The sequence below is a fragment of the Nelusetta ayraudi genome, unplaced genomic scaffold, assembly GCF_046127955.1.
Source record: "Nelusetta ayraudi isolate G7.1 ecotype Tasmania unplaced genomic scaffold, CSIRO-AGI_Nayr_v1 ptg000004l, whole genome shotgun sequence".
NCBI classification, from domain to species: Eukaryota; Metazoa; Chordata; class Actinopteri; order Tetraodontiformes; family Monacanthidae; genus Nelusetta; species Nelusetta ayraudi.
This window is the reverse complement of record NW_027466054.1, coordinates 10915284-10934207: the sequence shown is the minus strand read 5'-3', so window position 1 is coordinate 10934207 and position 18924 is coordinate 10915284. Positions and strand designations below refer to the sequence as shown.

The 18924-nt window shown below is 42.9% G+C and overlaps 2 protein-coding genes across 2 annotated transcripts; both read left to right on the top strand.

The window, feature by feature from the left end:
- Nucleotides 1–653: 653 nt before the first annotated feature.
- On the top strand, nt 654–4921 carry msmo1 (methylsterol monooxygenase 1). The gene is made up of 6 exons (XM_076034502.1): nt 654–755; nt 1680–1978; nt 2068–2216; nt 2544–2670; nt 3174–3328; nt 4539–4921. The coding sequence occupies exons 2-6, from the start codon at nt 1724–1726 to the stop codon at nt 4726–4728; spliced, it is 876 nt and encodes a 291-aa protein (XP_075890617.1). The 5' UTR covers nt 654–755; nt 1680–1723; the 3' UTR covers nt 4729–4921.
- A 1962-nt stretch (nt 4922–6883) lies between these two features.
- cpe (carboxypeptidase E) lies at nt 6884–18595 on the top strand. Its single transcript, XM_076034428.1, has 9 exons — nt 6884–7154; nt 13869–14065; nt 14152–14319; nt 15069–15186; nt 15404–15586; nt 15866–16005; nt 16258–16357; nt 16926–17044; nt 17457–18595. Exons 1-9 carry the CDS (start codon nt 6914–6916, stop codon nt 17553–17555), a joined length of 1365 nt encoding a protein of 454 aa, XP_075890543.1. The 5' UTR covers nt 6884–6913; the 3' UTR covers nt 17556–18595.
- The last annotated feature ends 329 nt before the right edge of the window (nt 18596–18924 follow it).

Here is an 18924-nt window from a genome sequence, read left to right as displayed (position 1 = left end):
GGACAATTGCTTTTAATGCACGAAATTCCTGGAACTGACACACACCTACATATCCTGTGCAAACAAACACACATAAAAGATACACGTATCCATAAAGTAATTATATGCACATTGTTTTTGTTTTTTTTAAAATAGTTTTTCAAACCAAAAAAAGAGAGATACAGGAAATACAGGAATAATATTGATAATCCAATTTCTTGACAACAATAACGTTTTTCAAATATGTATTGAAATTCGCCATAATTATTTTATAATTATTTTTGCTATTATTAGGTATGGATGATAATGGAAAAAAAAAAAAAATAATCCAAAACTATAGGCCTAAAATTCGTATTGTTGCATGAAGGTGACTTTTGTATTTGAAATTACAAATGGCCAAAATCTTAAAAACAACTATCAGGTACATAAGTGTAAACAACTCTTTTGGGGTGTAAAGAAAAAAGTCACGTACAACTTTTATTTACCGTTTTCAAAGGGGATTTGAAGCCAAGCCTGTTACGAATGACGACGAAAAGTTACGACTACAGATACATGACTCGACGCGCTCCCACCACTCCAGTTGCTCTCTGATTGGCTGTTGCTTTAGAAACCGGCAGTCTCACTATCATCACTCCATACCACTATCCAATCAGCGACGTGGTTCGGCCCCCGACGTCAGTCCTCCTCTGCTCTCAGCCAATCGTATTCCCCAATAAGTGTGCACTTCTGTCGGCGAGCCTCCTCGCGTTCAGGTAGACGGGACGAAGCACCGGACGGTGAGTGTGTTTCCCTCCTCTGTGGTTTACTAATGAGTTATTTACATGAATTTCCTAAATGCATAGGTATTAATTCTGCATGGCTGCGAAGCATTTAGGGAGTGTGTTTTGAGAAGCTTGTCATTACGGCGAAAAATTCGCGAAGCTTTTGTAACCCATACTGTTAATTATTTATTTTGTTTAGTCAGTTTGCACGCTTAAATGCTCGTTCACAGGCAATCTCTGCCATCGTGTCATGAGTTGTTTACAAGCTTCTTTTTTTTTCTTTTTTCTTTTTTTAATTACGGCTCAAATGTTGTAGCTAACGATACGTTTAGCGTGTAATGTGTCGCCTCTCGGCTGCTGCCTTTATTCACTTTACGTAACCAGACCCACACGTCCCGCTGCAAATGTCCCCAAACGGCGGTGCTTTGGTAAACCGCTGCATCCACCTGCTTTAACATTGAAATGATGTTTGGGACTGCCAGGAAAGTCACTTTGACCCAGTAGTTCCTTTTACACCTGTTGTGTAATATTTCCCATATTTGGACGTCAGTTACTTTAAATTATTGTGTGGTATTTCTATTAATACTTACTTTTGTGTTTGTTTTAATATAGGACCTGGCTGTATGTGAACACATATTTATTTGTTTAATATAATGCAAAGGTTTAACCACAGAAAATAGCACAAAAAACTCAATAGAGAGTCAAAAACAGGCAATAAAATGATCCAGGAATGGACTGGTGCAGCACAGGAAAACAACATCAACAACAACAAAACATTAAAACTATACAAAGATAATTTTTGTTTTTAGTACACAAAGCTGTGAACACGCTGATTTGAATTTGCTTGCCTGAAAACACAGGAAGTACAAGTTGTCCTCTGGCCTTCACCTCCGTCACCTGAAGGCGGTCGTGTGACACCTTCTTTCTCTTCTTTCTCAGTCTTCTCTCCAGACCCGAAGCCCCTCCTTCCCACGTCGCCCATCATGGAGGTGAACAGTTCGGCCAACATCTTGACCTCTGCCTACTTGGCTGTGGAGTACGTCGACGCCGCGTTGCCAGAGAACCCCTTCCAGCCCTCTCTGAAGCATGCCTGGGGCTACATGCTGGACAATTACACCAAGTTTCAGATCGCCACCTGGGGGTCGCTCTTCGTCCATGAGTTCATTTACTTCCTGTTCTGCCTGCCCGGGTTCCTTTTCCAGTTCTTGCCCTTTATGCAGAAGTACAAGATCCAGCAGGTCAGTTGTGATTTGTGATGTAATGTTTTGTTTTGTTTTAAATTCCAGTATGTGCAATGTATACCTACATTGTGTGTCTGTGTGTACAGGACAAGCCAGAGACCTGGGAGAAGCAGTGGAAATGTTTCAGGATGCTTCTGTTCAATCACTTCTTCATCCAGCTGCCGTTGATCTGTGGAACCTACTACTTCACTGAGTTTTTCAACATCCCATATGACTGGGACGCCATGCCCCGCTGGTGCGTAACACTGTTAAACCATATTTGAACACATACAGTGTCTTCGAACTAGAACATTTACGGTTCAATAATAAAATTGAGTGGTTTATCGTACAATAAACCAATCAACAGTAAAATGTAAAAATGATGGCACGTTAAATGAATTTTTAAACAGAAATGCCACTACTTGCACTCTTATTTTTCTTATTATCTGCAATGACAGAAAGATATTTTTTATGTAGCACGTTTAATATGTTGACTCAGAGATTCTGAAGTTAAGTGTGTTGATTTAGATGATTCTGTAAGTGTTACTAAAAGTACTCTTTTGCTCTTGCTCTCTTTTATCAGGCCCTTCATCCTGTTCCAGTGCTTCGGCTGTGCTGTGATCGAAGACACCTGGCACTATTTTCTGCATCGGCTGCTGCATCATCGCAGGATCTATAAATACATCCACAAAGTCCATCACGAATTCACCGTGAGTGAAGTTGATTTAAGGCAAAAAGCCACGCTCAGATAACCATGTATTTTCAACGTGATCTGTTTATAATAGCATCACATCTGTTTATGGTAGTGTTACTCATTAATCATGCCCTCTGCTCCCTCATGTGGACACAAAGGGAATGAGAGGCTGGATAAACGTGCCTGACAGCACATGTTGCACAAAGTAATATTTTGATGTTACGTTCAGGTTTGGACTGGACTTGGAGAGGCCTTGCACTCTCATTCCTATTTGTTGCTTCATTTGTTACTTGTAATTGGGTTAAACAGGCTGTAACTATATTAACTATAGTGGTGGAACACTATACATTAGTTTTAAAATGTCCTTCTCAGTTGGCTTAAAAAAAAAAAAAAGAGTGATCTTTGAATTAAAACTGGGATTAGTTACCAATTTGGCCGACTTTTGAAACAAATAAAGGAGCTAAGCTGCATTGTAAAGTGCATGTCTTCATCATATACTCTCCTCTTTTTTTTTCCAAGGCTCCCTTTGGCATGCAAGCAGAGTACGCTCACCCGGCTGAGACAATCATCCTCGGTGCTGGTTTCTTCATTGGAATCATGATCTTCTGTAACCACGTCTTCTTCCTGTGGGCCTGGGTGTCTTTTCGCCTCCTGGAGACCATTGATGTCCACAGGTAGGAAACAGTAACGGTTTCCACATTTCATATTGTTAGAGGTTTATCGTCTCTTTTTTTCCTTGTCAAATCACCGATGACCAAGTACTAGTTTTCTTAAAAGCGCAGTTTATTTAAAAATGAAAATTTACGCATTACCTACTCACACTAAAGCCTGTCAGGTAAAGTAAATGTACCAATTTTTTATGAAGCTTTGGAGAAAAATGTCTTATTATTATAGCTGTAAATCTGACTCTTAAAATACATTGAAGCATTTTAGTTATTTTGCCTGGGGATAATAAAAAACAGTTTTCTAAAACTGAAATAACACACCAACACTGTGTTGGAGTCAGTTATCTCTCTAGGTAAACACCAAAACTGGTGTGCATGTGTATTGGCTTACTGTTATCTACATGGGCTTTGATCTGGAAGTTGAAAAGCAGAATTGATGGCTGAATAAGGAAAACACACATGTAATTTGATCCTAAAGTGAACTGGAGCGCATGCAGAGAACTATTCAACAGTTAAAGCTGTTTACACAAGGTTTAATGTGGACCACTAGAGGGCTACAGACATCACTAAATGCTGAAAATAAGTTGGGGTTGATGAGGAAGAGGGCGACACGGTGGCGCAGTGGTTAGCGCTGCCGCCTCACAGCAAGAAGGTCGTGGGTTTGATTCCGTGCCCCGGACCTGGGACCTTTCTGTGTGGAGTTTGCATGTTCTCCCTGTGTCTGCGTGGGTTCTCTCCGGGCTCTCTGGCTTCCTCCCACACTCCAAAAACATGCATGTGAGGTCAATTGAACATTCTAAGTTGTCCGTAGGTGTGCATGTGAGTGTGAATGGTTGTTTGTCTCTATGTGGCCCTACGATGAACTGGCCAGGGTGTCCCCTGCCTTCGCCCTAAGACAGCTGGGATAGGCTCCAGCAGACCCCCGTGATCCTGAATAGGAATAAGCGGGTATAGAAGATGAATGAATGATGAGGAAGATGGTCTTGAGTTTAAATTCTGGGATGCACCCTTTTTGTTGGTATGTTCTCAACAGTGGATGTAGTTGATTGCAGTCAACACTCAGGCACACGAGGCACACATGTAGAACAGTCAATAAACACCTTTGTTTTCAAGTATAACCTTTAGAAAATTTTTTTTTTTATCCTTCGCAACAGGATTTTGTCATGACAGATTTTCTCTCTGAACGCAAAATTTGATTTGGTTCTTTGCTTCCTTCCAGTGGTTATGACATCCCTTGGAACCCACTCCATCTAATCCCATTCTATGCCGGCACTCGTTTCCATGACTTCCACCACATGAACTTCGTCGGGAACTATGCCTCCACCTTCACCTGGTGGGACAAGCTCCTGAAGACCGACAGTCAGTACAACAAGTACGTGGAAAAAGAGGACATCAAGAAGGATCAGTAAAGAACTCATTAAACATCCTCTCTCAATGAAACACACATAGAAGGTGTAGTTTAAATGAATGCAGACTGCTGTGGTTTGATTCTGAATGAGACTGCATGCTGGCTATAGCCCATTTTCTGTGCCTTTCTGAAGTAGAAGCACCTGTAAGTGCTCCTCTAAGCAGCTGAAAGCTGAATAAAAAACATCAACACTGTTTGGATTTGTTTCTTTGCTAACAAAATGAACACTGCACCGAATAAGTCTCGTGTGAAATACCTTTGTTTACCTCTGAATGTCTGAGCACTTTAGCTGTGAGCCACTGAGTGACTTTGTGTCATGGCTGCAAGTTCACTGTTGAAACTCAGTGTGGGTGCACTTGATGGAAAACCCATGTAAGTTTCTTATCCAAAGGGATCGGCTCGTGTGGCATACCCAGATTGTTCTATCCTATTTTAATGTTGTATAAAAACAAATAAATTTTGACTTTACATAATGAAAGCCTAAAATTGTCTCTTGTTTGTTCTGAAATATTACAGTGATGAATGAATAGTTTTAGATTTTCTTTTCCTTCAGATGTACATGCCTCAGTTTAGACAACTGAATTTCTACAAACACTACGACCTTACTAATTAGAAGCCATTGCCTGTATGATAAGGGATAATAATAGTCTTTAACCACAGATTTAAGCCCTTGTGGGTTAAGGGTGTGATTTTTTGTGAATGTATGCAATTAAGATTCTCTGCATCTCTGCTGTGGTGCACTGAAGACACACCCCTAGCTGGTCCATGCAGCACGTAGCTACAAACTGTCAAGTGAGACTGGAGCAGCAGGTACTGAACAGGAAGTCAAGCAGATGTCTCCAATGTGAAACAATGATATAGTCTTATTAGAAATGTCATGCCATTTTGTCTTGAAAATTATTATTTTACGACAAAACCCCTTGACACGTTTCAAGATATGTGTTTTTTTCTGTGGTCTTTTTTTTCAAATTTGTTTTCGTAAAAGAAAAAACTGGCCGTCCACATAAATTGACCGCTAGATGTCGCATTTTTGCGCTATTAGTAGTCTAGAATGAACCGGCTGAGTGCACTGCCCGCGCAGGACTCCACTGCCAGACAGCACAGAGCCAGCTGAGCTGAGCAAACAATTACATAATGGGGCCATTGTCGTTCTGTGGACAGCGTAAACTGTCCAAGTCAGCCCATCATTTGATAAGCAGCATCTGTCTTACATTTTGTTTTGTTTTTACCCCTTTAACATTACACTTTGGCTAACCTTTCAGAAAGTTATTAGCACTGATGTTGTAATCATTCAAGGTTATTAGTATAAATTATTGAGTTAATCGCGGGGGAACGTGTTTATGGTTCTAAATGCTGAGAGGAAGTGGAGAATCACACAGATTAACACACCTCCTTAGCTAGCTTGACAAGGGGAGCAGTAGAGGGAGTGTGACGTGACTCTTCTCTTTCAAAGTTATACGTGAGTTATACACACATATTCTCTGTGTTACGATATTTGTGCCTCTCAAGCTAAACAAGGAATATAACTCCTGAAGGCTGCAGCACACACAGTGCAAGAAGGAGTGCTACCGCAGGTCATTCCTGCTGCCTGCAGCCATCAGGTACATCAGGTACATCTGCTACACACAATAAAATGCATTCTCTTAACCGCTTTATGTTTTCACAAAGGTGCAATGAAAGACCTATATGTCAGTATGCAGATGTCTGTAAATAATCCGAGTGTTCATAAAATGTAAATATATATATTTTTTTCCTTTCTTACCCTACAAATATTTTATTTTAGCTTTTGTGTACTTATTTCTTTGTAATCAATATACATTTCCATCTTTTTGCCCTATACCGTTGCTGTAATTAAAATGCCCCCAATGTGGCATTAATAAAGGCGTACTATTCTGTTCTATTGAACGAATCGCTTCCTTTCAACGGATACCTTACTTTGAAAGTCTACACCGGAAGTGCAAACAAAGCACTGTTACTTTACGGGGAAAAAATTCTGCGCTCAGGTACGGCCGCGCATCTCACACCCCGACGAACTGAGGGAAAGGAGAGATATTTATAGCCCCGAAGCGAGGCTGCAGCACGGAGATAAGGCTTGTGAGACAAGCCACGGGAAGGGCAGGAAGACATACTTTGTTTTTGGGGCGGAAAAACAAGAAGGCAAGACTCATCAAAAAAATAAAATAAAAATGAAGCAGTTCCTCCTGGCAGCTCTACTCGGCGCAGCGGCGGTCGCCCTGGTCAGCGCGGGCGGCACGGATGGCGAGATCTCCTTCGAGTACCACCGCTACGAGGAGCTGCGGAAGGCACTGGTGTCGGTGTGGCTGCAGTGCCCGACCATCACCCGCATCTACACCGTCGGGGAGAGCTTCGAGGGCCGAGAGCTGCTGGTGCTGGAGATGTCTGACAACCCCGGCGTGCACGAACCCGGTCAGTTTGTTACGCGCAACCACAGGTCACCGCACACAGGTTCTGTAGTTGCGTTGTTTACCCCCCCAAAGTCGCCTCACATCCCGCTAGATGCAATCGTGTGGGATTGTTTCCTTATTTTTTCCCTTATTTATTTTATCCCCCCCCCTTTTTTTTTCTTCTTGCGTGATGGTTGTTGACATGCGGGCCTTGTGCGGGGCAGCGGAGGAGGAGGAGGGGCGCAGGTGTGTCGTGCCCGCCGCCGCATCACTTTTAGGGGGGTGCGCGAGATGATAGATTGCGGGATCAGCCACGCACAGCCGCCATTTTGCGGGGTTGATAAGAATCTCTGCGCTCATCCCGAGTCGTGATCGGGAGGGAAAGAAATAAATAAAACACAGCGGCGACAAAGAAGCCCGATCAGACCTTTCGATCGCCTGGCTGTTTTTTTTTTTTTTTTTTGCATCAACGTTGTCCCATAGGAAAAGTAGAGGTGGTTGGCGGTGTGGAAGTCTGTGGAGAAATAGGAAAACCCCTGGTGAATATTCGATGAACCTCTACATCCCGGTGGGATATGTTTTTCATCCCATCACTGCCGACCCCCTCACCACCACCAACACCACCACTCCCCATGTTGCCAGGGAAGAGGAAACCATGGAGGAAACCATGGCAGATGGTGGATAGTTTACACTCTAGTGTGTGACAGAAAAGCATCCTCTTCATTTGATGCAGTGCACCATTTTATTTTCTCCCGGTCACCCATCACTTTTGACATTGCATCTTAATTTTGGATTTCTTTCCTTTTGATGTTTCTAAACGTTCTGTCACATGTGATTTGAGGATTGCGCAGAGACCCTTCAGGTGAATGTTCTTTTATCATTTTGGCCTCAAGAAACAAAGGCTACACCCCATCATCAGAGGCCTCCATCTCAGTTTAAAACACAGGGGAACCTCGTTGTCTAAAGCTGTTTGTGTAACAAAGCCAAACACCCAACAGAACCACCACAGCCTCCTTTGATATGTCGCAGTCATGGGGAATACTACCTTTATTTAACAGTCAGGTTTTTAGACTTCAGGCGCTTGGTTTGAGACATGTTTAGAATTTTGATTTGAGTGGCATGCACCAAACTAACCTGGGCCTCTACAGCAGACATTGGCAAACTACGACAGGGGGGCCATATGTGGCCCGCCAAACTTGAAGAGATTATATTCATTGGAAGTAATAAAATAGCTGTATTTCATCTTTTTTCAGTGTTTTAAGAGTCATTGCAATAAAGACCTAAACACCGTGGGGCTTCAAATACACCTCTTTTGTTGTAACTTTGCCTTGGTTCATTTTCAATTGACATTGAAGCACATGTTTTTCTTCACATCCCTTAATATACTTTTTTCTCCTATGAGGTGGGTCACCATAACACTCCATCCATCTGCTCCTGCTCCAGCTCCCTCTTTCAAATTGTAGAAGCTATTGTGGCCCCACCATTCAAAAAGTTGGCCCACACCTGCTTAGAGACAGTTCACCTGTCGGGTGGCAACCAGGTCAGGGCTTCGTGTCTGATGCTCTAAAACAGGAGATTTAACAGTGACGCGCTCTAGGAAGTGACCAGTAGCCTGACACAGAGCCCTGTAATCACTGCCTTGTCCATCTGCCAGTCCACCTTGTTTTGCCACAGTTGTTATTAAAGGTGTATTTTCCCCTGTCGGGATGGAACCGGTGCGGTCGGGGTGTGCGTGTCCTGCAGCTCACATGGTCACACACACGCACACAAACACAGTCTAACGGCCGTATGGACGGACTAAATTAGGCCTTTAATGGTGCAGTGGGCGTGCGCGCTGGCATGAGTCAGTCACAGTAGCATTTCTTATTACTACCAGATGAGTTTCCAAGCTGTTGCTTCAGCGACGGTCGCCGCCCCTCCGACCTCTGCCGAGAAGAAACGCCCGCAGCGAGACAAGGGGGGAGGACCCGGGCGTGGGTAAGAAGCCGGCAGGGGCGGAGATGACAGACAGTGTGTGAACGAGATCAGCCAAGGAGTCATTTCCCTCGCTCGCCCTGACCAATATTTGACCGGTGGCCTGCCGTGTGTTTTTAAGTCTGAAGGTGGGGCTGAAATAGCAGTTGCTGCGGCAACAGATCGGCTTAGCGTGCGCTGATCTGCCCGTCAGCTCCTGGTTGGCTGGACGCTTCCGGAGGACAGCGTTCCTCTCTGCTAATGCGTCTGTCTCAGAGCGGCCATCTGTCGTGCACTATGGCATGGGATCTGCCCCACAGCCGTGAGTGTAAACACACAGGTTGCATATTAGTACGCAGTCTATTCAATGGGAAGATGGGCAGAGTAGTTTTTTTTTTTTCCTTTTTCTCTCTCTTTTTCCATATGAGATTCCTATCATTACTTTTGATCCTCCTTAAATCTGCAGTTTTCATGTGATTTCTTCATATTCCAGACTTCTCCTCTCGGATTGTACTGCAGTCACAGCATCTTACAGCTACCGAACTGTCAGTCAGGTGCTGAATATGGTCCGTTTGTGTTGAGGTGCAGACAGGACGAGAAGGAGAGGACAGGAGGGAGAGAGGGATGCAGCAGCACTAGAGTTCCTGCACTGGTAACATGACTGCAGCACCTCTCCCCGCAAAAAAAAAGAACAGAAAAGAAAACATTTTATGTGGCGGCCACCTGCACGTTGGCCGCCCACAGGGGAACAGCTATTCTCAGGGATGGTTTATACACTCAGTAGCTGAGGTCAGACAAAACAGAAATACGTCACAAAGGTAAATATTACACATCTCCATGTTGTTCCAGCGTTAGGATCAAGCAGCACCCTGCAAACCCAAGAGCAGGAGTCTTGGTAGAGGGACTCATGGCTGATTCCTTTTTAAACCAAAGATCCAGGTATTATTTCAGGGTAATTAATAACAGTACAGATGTCTTACCAACTCAATAGGTAGGTGAAAGGGATGAAGCTGGCATGTCTGCCTTGTTATGTGGATCTGGGGCCGAGCTTAAATGGGTTCTTCTTTGGCCCATGTTCCATCCTATCACCGAGGCAGCAACCAACGGCTGAGGAAATTATGCAGTTGTGCAGCCCTGGAGGAGAAAGTGGGAATGTGCAATGGCGCTGCGCTTGAATCAAAGTCATTGCTGCTTAAATTGAGAAAAGGTGAATGAAACAAATCCAGTCAATAATGATCACAGCGGGTTTGTGGCCTCCTCAAGTGCATCCAGCTGTCCTGTTGAACCGTCCAGCAGCAGCAGCAGCAGCAGCAGCAGCTCAAGCTGCTGGATACTCTGGTTTCAAATGACAAAGGGCTCCCGGTGTATTGAGGAAGTGAAACACGGGGAAGACCTGGCTTCTCAGGAGGAGGAGACCAGAGGAGGTCAGTGGGAGAGAGCTGAGAGCATGGACCAGATGGGGAGACGGTGTTGAAAACGAGTGTAAAAAAAGCACAGAGGTAGAAGCAGAGGGCTGATGATGAGAGGAAGGCCGGGACTCAGCCAGAGGTAATTTATAATACATCACACAGCTCCTCCTCCTCTTCCTCTTCCTCTTCCTCTCTGCCCTGGGAGGTGCTTCTTCATTACATTGTATGGCTTCCTCTGCAGCCAGAGCCCCTCGCCCCAATTTCTTGAACCGTTTCCTAGTCATATTTCCTCCATGTTCTGTGTTCCCTTGAAACTCAAAAACAAGCTTTCCTGGCTGCCTTTTAGAGGCTTATGCAGACCTTTGTTCTCATGTTTCTTTGCGTTGGACAAAATAATAATGGCGTCTTTGTTGTTCAATTGTCGTTTAAAGACTAAAAAATTGAATGGTTTCTAGTAATAATAAATCAGATTCTTTGCAGCTTGGTAAATACAAAAAACCTGTGGCTTGTGTGAGAGTTTCATCTTATCATGACTGGTTAACACTGATTGTGGTCATAACTACGCTCGGTGGTTTTTAGAAGATTTCAGGTTCAGGTTGACTTTATTATCATTGCACACTTACATGTACAACGAAATTATGACAAAAGAATTGAATTAATAAACAACATCCAATGCAAAGTGAGTTGGAAGAGTTCCAGGTTTGAAGTCATGGCAACAGCGATGAAGGCAGCTCAAGTGTAATTGTGTGTGTGTGTATGTATATTTGAGACGGCGAGCCTGACGTAGGGCGAATGTGTTTGCACTGGACGTTTGCTTTCCATGAGCACCTGCCGATGTCACGGTTGCCACGCTGGCTCGGAACATGCTGATGTGGCGCCGTCCCCCAGTGGCTTTGGGCGTCATCGTTACGCACGTCTCCTGGGAGACCGCATCCATTACCTGCCGCGCACCAGTGATGAATCTTGACAAAGCGACAGATCAGAGAGTGTCCCTGGGAGCATGACCGCCAGTGTTTTAAAAGTCTGTTTTATTTATTAAGGTTTATTTGGGTTGTTCATTTTCGATGCATGTGAAGGAAAAGGAGGTGAATTCGGGCAATGTTGTTTATTGTAACACAACACTTTGGTAAACGGCAACATTTTGTAAAGTTGAAATGCAGCAGGAGGAAATGTTTCTGGAATTTGGAGTAACTGGCGTGCAGACTGCAGCGTTTGCTGTCAAATTCATTGAGGTACAAATAAGTAGTTTTTACTGTTTCAATAGTGCACGCCGCGTGCACCATTTTAGCAGCTTCAGAGATGGATTTGTTACCTGCAACAAATTTACCCCTGGAGTTTGCTCCTCGGCTCCAAAATGAAATTTAATTCCACACATTGCTCTCAAATGTTGACTGTAGTAAATTATGTTTTTTTTCTCCACATTTTTGTACAGGCACACTCTTGAGAATAGACACAGTGCATGAACAACACAACTTAGAAATTGAAGGCCCAGAGTTGGCTCAGAGAGGGAACATTTTGATTTTTCTTCACAACCTACGCAGCTCTGTGTTACACTCGTCTCTGCTGAATCCTTTCAGTGTGCCTCTGTGTGCAAAACTTGCACAGTTGAGATCATTGAAGGCATATGGTGATGATGACGATGCCATAAGTAAAATAGTAATGATAACTGAAAGTAGTAAAGAGGAATTGATCAAATTTTTTCAGCAGCGGTTTAAAGAAAGGAGTAAAGGCTCCCACCCACTGAGCATCTGTGTTGTAGCTTGAATCAGCCAAAGGAAACCCATTTATCCAGAGGCCCACTTCAAAGCGTGCGTCCATGTGCGTGTGCGTGCAGGCACTCGGCAGCTCCGCGGGTCTCTGACGCCTGTTAAAAACATTCACCAGCATCACAAGCCTGTACGCTAATTGTAGTCTTGAAATCGTTAGAGGCAACCAGATTGGAGAGGTTAAAAATAAACTCACCACCAGATGTGTGCCGTGTGCGCGAGTGTGCGTTTTCACTCGGTTGTGAAACCACTTGAATTATCTGACCGTTGAATCAAGCACTCGTATCTGCCAGAATACAGCAAAGACATGAAAGTAAGAAAAACGGAGAAAAAGAAGAAAGAAGGAGAGATACTGTCCCAGAATCTGGCCCCGTTAAAACTAATCCCCTGCTCCTGTAATTTGGAACACACACACACACACACACACACACACACACACACACACACACACACACACACACCTTGCTCAAAATGCTTTTCATCTCTCGCTGCACAGTCATCTACACATGGGAAATAGCTTTTTTTTTGTTCCTTTTTACAGCCACTACCTCTTAATATGTGTGTTACATATCTGCGTACATGAAGGGTTTCAGTGACTAATGACTGACTAATTCCGCAGACAGATGGTCGGGCCTTTCCTATTTGTACAGTTTTCTGGAGGCGCTGCTATACACTGTGTAGACAACACTCTGATATAAATGTACACAACACAATCCAACACTTTCCGAAAGAAAACAGCACTTGGATGGTTCTGATGGCTGTGGGTGGGCTGCGTAGATGCTAAACAGAGGAATTCATCAACAGTGGTCCATTATAATAATTATTTGACTCCGAGGCAACAAAGTCTTACTTTCTCCGCTCCAGTTTGCGAATTGTGAAGACGCATGGCATCACACAGCGTGGACGTGGCTGAACAACTGTGCACTGAACTACATGCACGTTCATGATGGGAGGTGGACTGGGAGGTCTCACAACATGTTAGGATTTTCATCTGCAACAAATTCAAAAGTGACAGCTGCTTCCGATTTACACTCTTTTTTAACGTCCATCCATCTAGTTTCTAGACAGAAGGTTGCTTCCAATTAGGCAACACGTAAAGAAATACAGATGCAATGAAAAGACATTAAAAATTAGGTACATCTCTAATTTTATTATTATTGTTATTTATTACTATTTATTATATCTTACTGATAATCACAAAACATGTACTAGAACGTTGTGGCCTGGAGTCACACTGGTGTGGTGTGTGTGGCGGGCGGCGTAGTGAAATCTGATTCCGGAGCTGTCACTCAGACAGGCTGCTAGAATTTAGGCAGAATAGTCTGTGACAGCGCCACTCAATAAGGGATCCTGATGTTCTCCAAATAGAGTTGTGGACTGCAGTTGTGTCTAACTGATGAGTCACTGCAGAAGTGTGCGGACCCAGTGGTGTTGTCGCCTTGAGGAGTCTGTGTGTATCCGTTGTATCTGTCAAAAATGGCTGGCATTGAAACAATACTGCTGAAGTATTCAAAAATTTAAAGGACTATGAATTCTGAGAATGCCATGACCTCGTGTGCTGCTGTATATCAACTGCTTGTTATGACTGACTGCCTCTCTTTCTTTCAGGTGAGCCCGAGTTCAAGTACATTGGCAACATGCACGGCAACGAGGCCGTGGGCCGAGAGCTGCTCATCTACCTGGCTCAGTACCTCTGCAACCAGTACCAGCAGGGCAACGAGACGGTCATCGACCTTATCCACAGCACCCGCATCCACCTCATGCCCTCAATGAACCCAGACGGCTTCGAGAAGGCCGCCTCTCAGGTGATTGGGCAGCAGTCTGAAGCGCACATCAGTTTCTTTACTTCTCTCAACAAACGTCTAACCATCAACTCTTGTTCACGGCCCAGCCCGGGGAGATTAAGGACTGGTTCGTGGGCCGCAGTAACGCTCAGGGAATCGACCTGAATCGCAACTTCCCCGACCTGGACCGCATCATCTATGTCAACGAGCAAGAGGGCGGAGCCAACAACCACCTGCTCCAGAACATGAAGAAGGCCGTGGATGAAAATGCCAAGGTAGGAAGAAAGGCTTGTAGTGATCCAAGTACCAGGTTGCCTTGATTATGCTCAATATGTCTAATTGCAATTATATATATATATATATATATATATATATGTATATATATATATATGTTTCAAATATAACCATACGCAGAAGATGGATCGCTGAAGATTTCATTTCTAAAGTCTCCCTCAATCATCTTGGCAACTAGCGCCTCTATTAAGTGCTAAAATTACAACATTTTCTCTTAGCTGATAAAATCAGGACCTGACTGCTGGTAACTGTCCTTAAATACTCAAAATACAGTAGTTGGTGTTTTACCAGAGCTGGATGGTCTGGTATTTCTACCTTTAAAGAAGACCAAAGAACAGGCCAGCACAGGAGACCTTTCCTGGTGAAAAAGTTGTCACTTTAAAACCCCAGTCTCTTTGGCAAGAATACCCTTAAACACTGCTCCGTTAGCAGTGGCAAATTACCTTGAACTGGGATTTTCTGGCTGAAGTGGCTGGCCTGTTCTGAATATGATACCAATATCAAATGATATCCAATGGCCATCCAACTTTTTCTCATTCTTAGTAAGCACTTGTGATGGGCTCGTAAACAGATGAATCTGTTACATAAATACAAAGGATTTAGAAATATATGTACACGTATATACCAGACTATTTCTAAAATATACACATGCAAAGCTGTCTTTGACTTGGATGTCTAGTGGATGTGCATGCCTGTGTGTTCATCCTTGATGATCTTTTTGCCTCTGCAGCTGGCTCCAGAGACCAAGGCAGTGATCCACTGGATCATGGACATCCCCTTCGTCCTGTCCGCTAACCTCCATGGAGGAGACGTGGTCGCCAATTACCCGTATGATGAGACCCGCACTGGTAAATAAAAACGCACCCTAGGTGTTGTCCTATTTGGTTCCTGCGTAAAACCTTGAGAAGTTTATGCAGGACATCTAACGTCACGAGAGAAATATCGGACTAGTGAAAGAAATGTATTAGTTCTCTGCTGCAAGTTGTGGCTTTTTAATTTGACTTTGGCTTCTTGGTCAGTGTCGGTCTCATCCTTGTTCTCCCATGACTGTGTTCACCCTCCAAGGCTCCAACCACGAGTACAGCGCCAGTCCAGACGATGTGATGTTCAAGTCTCTGGCAAAGGCCTACTCCATTTACAACCCAGTCATGTCGGAGCCACAGCGACCCCCCTGCCGCAAGAACGATGATGACTCTAGCTTCAAAGACGGCATCACTAACGGAGGGGCCTGGTACAGCGTGCCTGGAGGTAAGGTCACATGCACGCACTTCCTCCCACGGACCACATGCACGTTTGGCAAACTGGCAACTCCGTAGAGTCTGTAGAGGTGTAAAGGTGTGGATGTGGATGATTGTACTGTGAAGAAAACTCTGACAATCATCTCTAAGCCACTTCTTCTTTTCACATCTCTGTCTTCTCTGTCACTGTGACGTTGCAGGAATGCAGGATTTCAACTACTCTGACAATCATCTCTAAGCCACTTCTTCTTTTCACATCTCTGTCTTCTCTGTCACTGTGATGTTGCAGGAATGCAGGATTTCAACTACCTCAGCAGCAACTGCTTTGAAATCACCCTGGAGCTCAGCTGCGACAAGTTCCCCAATGAGGACTCACTGAAGAACTACTGGGAGCAGAACCGCAACTCACTGGTCAACTACATCGAGCAGGTAGAGAAAACCATCACAATGTTCTTGTTGTTCTTTTAAAGCCACAGCAGTAAATATCTGTGTAATACAGGTGCATAATCAATCTTATCAATTGTACCTGTGTCTACAGTCAATTTCTTGTCAGGACACTTGCCGACAGTACCTGTTATGTAAAAGCGTCCTTGTCAATTGTAGAATACACAAACATGATTTCTTCTCTTTGTTAAACCGAAGTTGCCTTTTATTTCCATGTGTGTGTATGCATGAGTTTAGGTTCATCGTGGTGTCAAGGGCTTTGTGCGTGACCTGCAGGGCAATTCAATTTCCAATGCCTCCATCTCTGTGGAGGGTATCAACCATGACATTACCACAGGTACAACCCATTGCATATTAATGTGCTACTGTTATTCTTAAATATGACTGTAACCTCACTTTTCATAGCTTGACAGCCATTACTGTCTGAATTTTGGGAAATAAATTTATTTACAAAGTGTACAAAACTGGAGCAACAAGATTTCAGTTTTGAAGAGGAATGACAGAAAAGGAAGGAAATTTCTCTGTTACACTCAGCTTTAAGTCAGAGTATTATGGATATACACACAGCTGCATGAAAACTGGAATAATATAAGAATATTAATGTTAAGTACTGTTAAATATTTAATCTGAATGTTATCCTATAGTTTCAAGACTGAACATTTTGTGTAAGGTGAACTTAATGATACGCTTGAATAGGAACATTTATGTAATGGTGTTATGGTGCCTCCTAGTGTACTAATCTAGGAACTTTCCAGCACTTGCTCTTTATGTGAAGCTACTGTGTAGCCTCCTGGTACATGCTACATTCACTTGTATGCCTATTTTCTTCTGTATCTCCATTCTTACATCTGGTTGGAAGTATATTCTCTCACTTTTTCTTCATCTGAAAATCTGTGTTTTTTTAGCCAAAGACGGAGACTACTGGCGTCTGCTGGCTCCAGGAAACTACAAAGTGGCTGCTTCTGCTCCAGGATACTTGACTGTTATCAAGAAAGTGGCTGTTCCCCACAGCCCTGCAACTAGGGTAGGACTTATAGACAATTTCACATCCAAAAAAAGGACCTTAATTACCTTAATGTTTACCTGCAACAGATGCTGGGCTGGACCTGGCTGCCATTTGTTTTTTTTTATAAGTCTAAGCCATACTTCATTAACACCTTATGAGTAGAATTTAACTACATTATTAGGCATGTCACTTACAGTAAATCCACAAGAGCAAAATGTATCTATTGAATTTGATCTAAACTGACATGTATGCCGTTGCTGAAAATTAAACAGCTTACTTACTGTTTCCTTACAGCTGATGTTTTCTTAGAAATTGACTCGGGTGTATGAGAAATTTGCTTTTGTTTTAAAAAGAAATCTAAAAATATAGTATTCGGTAAGACCATTAAATGTTTGAATGCTCTGCATCACTGTTGCTCTCCCTGTCTCAGGTGGACTTTGAGCTGGAGTCGCTGACGGAGAGGAAGGAGGAGGAGCGAGAGGAGCTGATGGACTGGTGGAAGATGATGTCCGAGACACTGAACTTCTAGAACGTTTGTCGGGCTGATGATAGGACCATCTGCACACCGGTGTAAGATATTTGGCATTCTGTGCACCCGTTCACTCTAAAAAGAAAATATTGTTTGTTTTGTTTTGTTCTCTTTAAGTTGCTACTTTTGATTGATTACACGGGCTGTTTATGTAATGGTTTACCTCATGCTCCTGTAGACAGATTGAATGCACTGCAAATGCACAGACATGCTTGCAGACAAGGAGGGAGTGTGCAGTGAGTTTGATGTTGACCTATGTGGTATTGTGTTCTTTATTGTACATGTGATTGATGACCATGGCACCCACCTATATAACCAATGAGTGACTGAGTAAATGTATTCAAAGAAAGAAAGAAAGAAAGAAAGAAAGAAAGAAAGAAAATCATCAGTTTTCCTGTTTTAAATGTCTCTGTTTCTCCAGGCTTTAGTGCAATAATATTAATACAAACGCACGTCTATTGCACATTTACAAAAAAAGAGAAAAACACAGCATTTCCCACACATGCACAGATTCTTTGTCATTAGTGTGTTCTATAACAACACTATGGTTCTGAGATATTCAGGGACATTAAAAACACTGTTTAATATCTGTGACATTATATTGTAAACAGTCTATCCAGTCGATTCATTGCCCTGTACGTTACCAACATTTCTTCTTTTAAAATGACTGCAGCACAGCTTTGAGTTGAGCACAAGATGGATGGTTATACTATATATTGTATTTATTAACTAGCTAAAGCAACATATATGTGTTTTTGTAATTAAAAATTAATCAAAGAAACCAAGGCCATGGTGCCAGTAATTCATTGACCACAGTCTACCTGAAGCCATTCCTTTGTATGTGCACTACACAGGGAACACTGCGGTACATGAGAGACAGCGGTACGTGTAGAGATTGAAGGATTACACTGATCTTCCGACTGGATTGTGTGGATGCGATGAAAAAAAAAAAATCAATGAATGTAAAGCTATAGAAAACGTTGCAAATGTAAACAATGAACTGATCAATAAAGCTCCCTCTTTATGTTGTCAAACTACAATTTCTTGTTCCTTAACTGGTTGAGAAAAATATGTGCTTTCCGCAGTACAAAACATCAGGGAATAAGATTTCTATAAATCGTTTAGAGAATTTTTTTTTTTTTTTTTTTTTAGAGAAATGTGGTGGACAGATTATATATATAAAAAAAAAAAACCCATTCAGTTTTCGACAAGAAGATAGAACGGAAACTGTCACTAGAGGCCATTCAAGTGGTATTTGAAGAACAGAAAGAAAATGTTTGACGTGAATGAATGAATTTAAAAGTGTGGAAACGGTTGAATTGGAGAAATGCAATGCAGTCTTTGTAGACTAAACAACGTTTAATAAGCA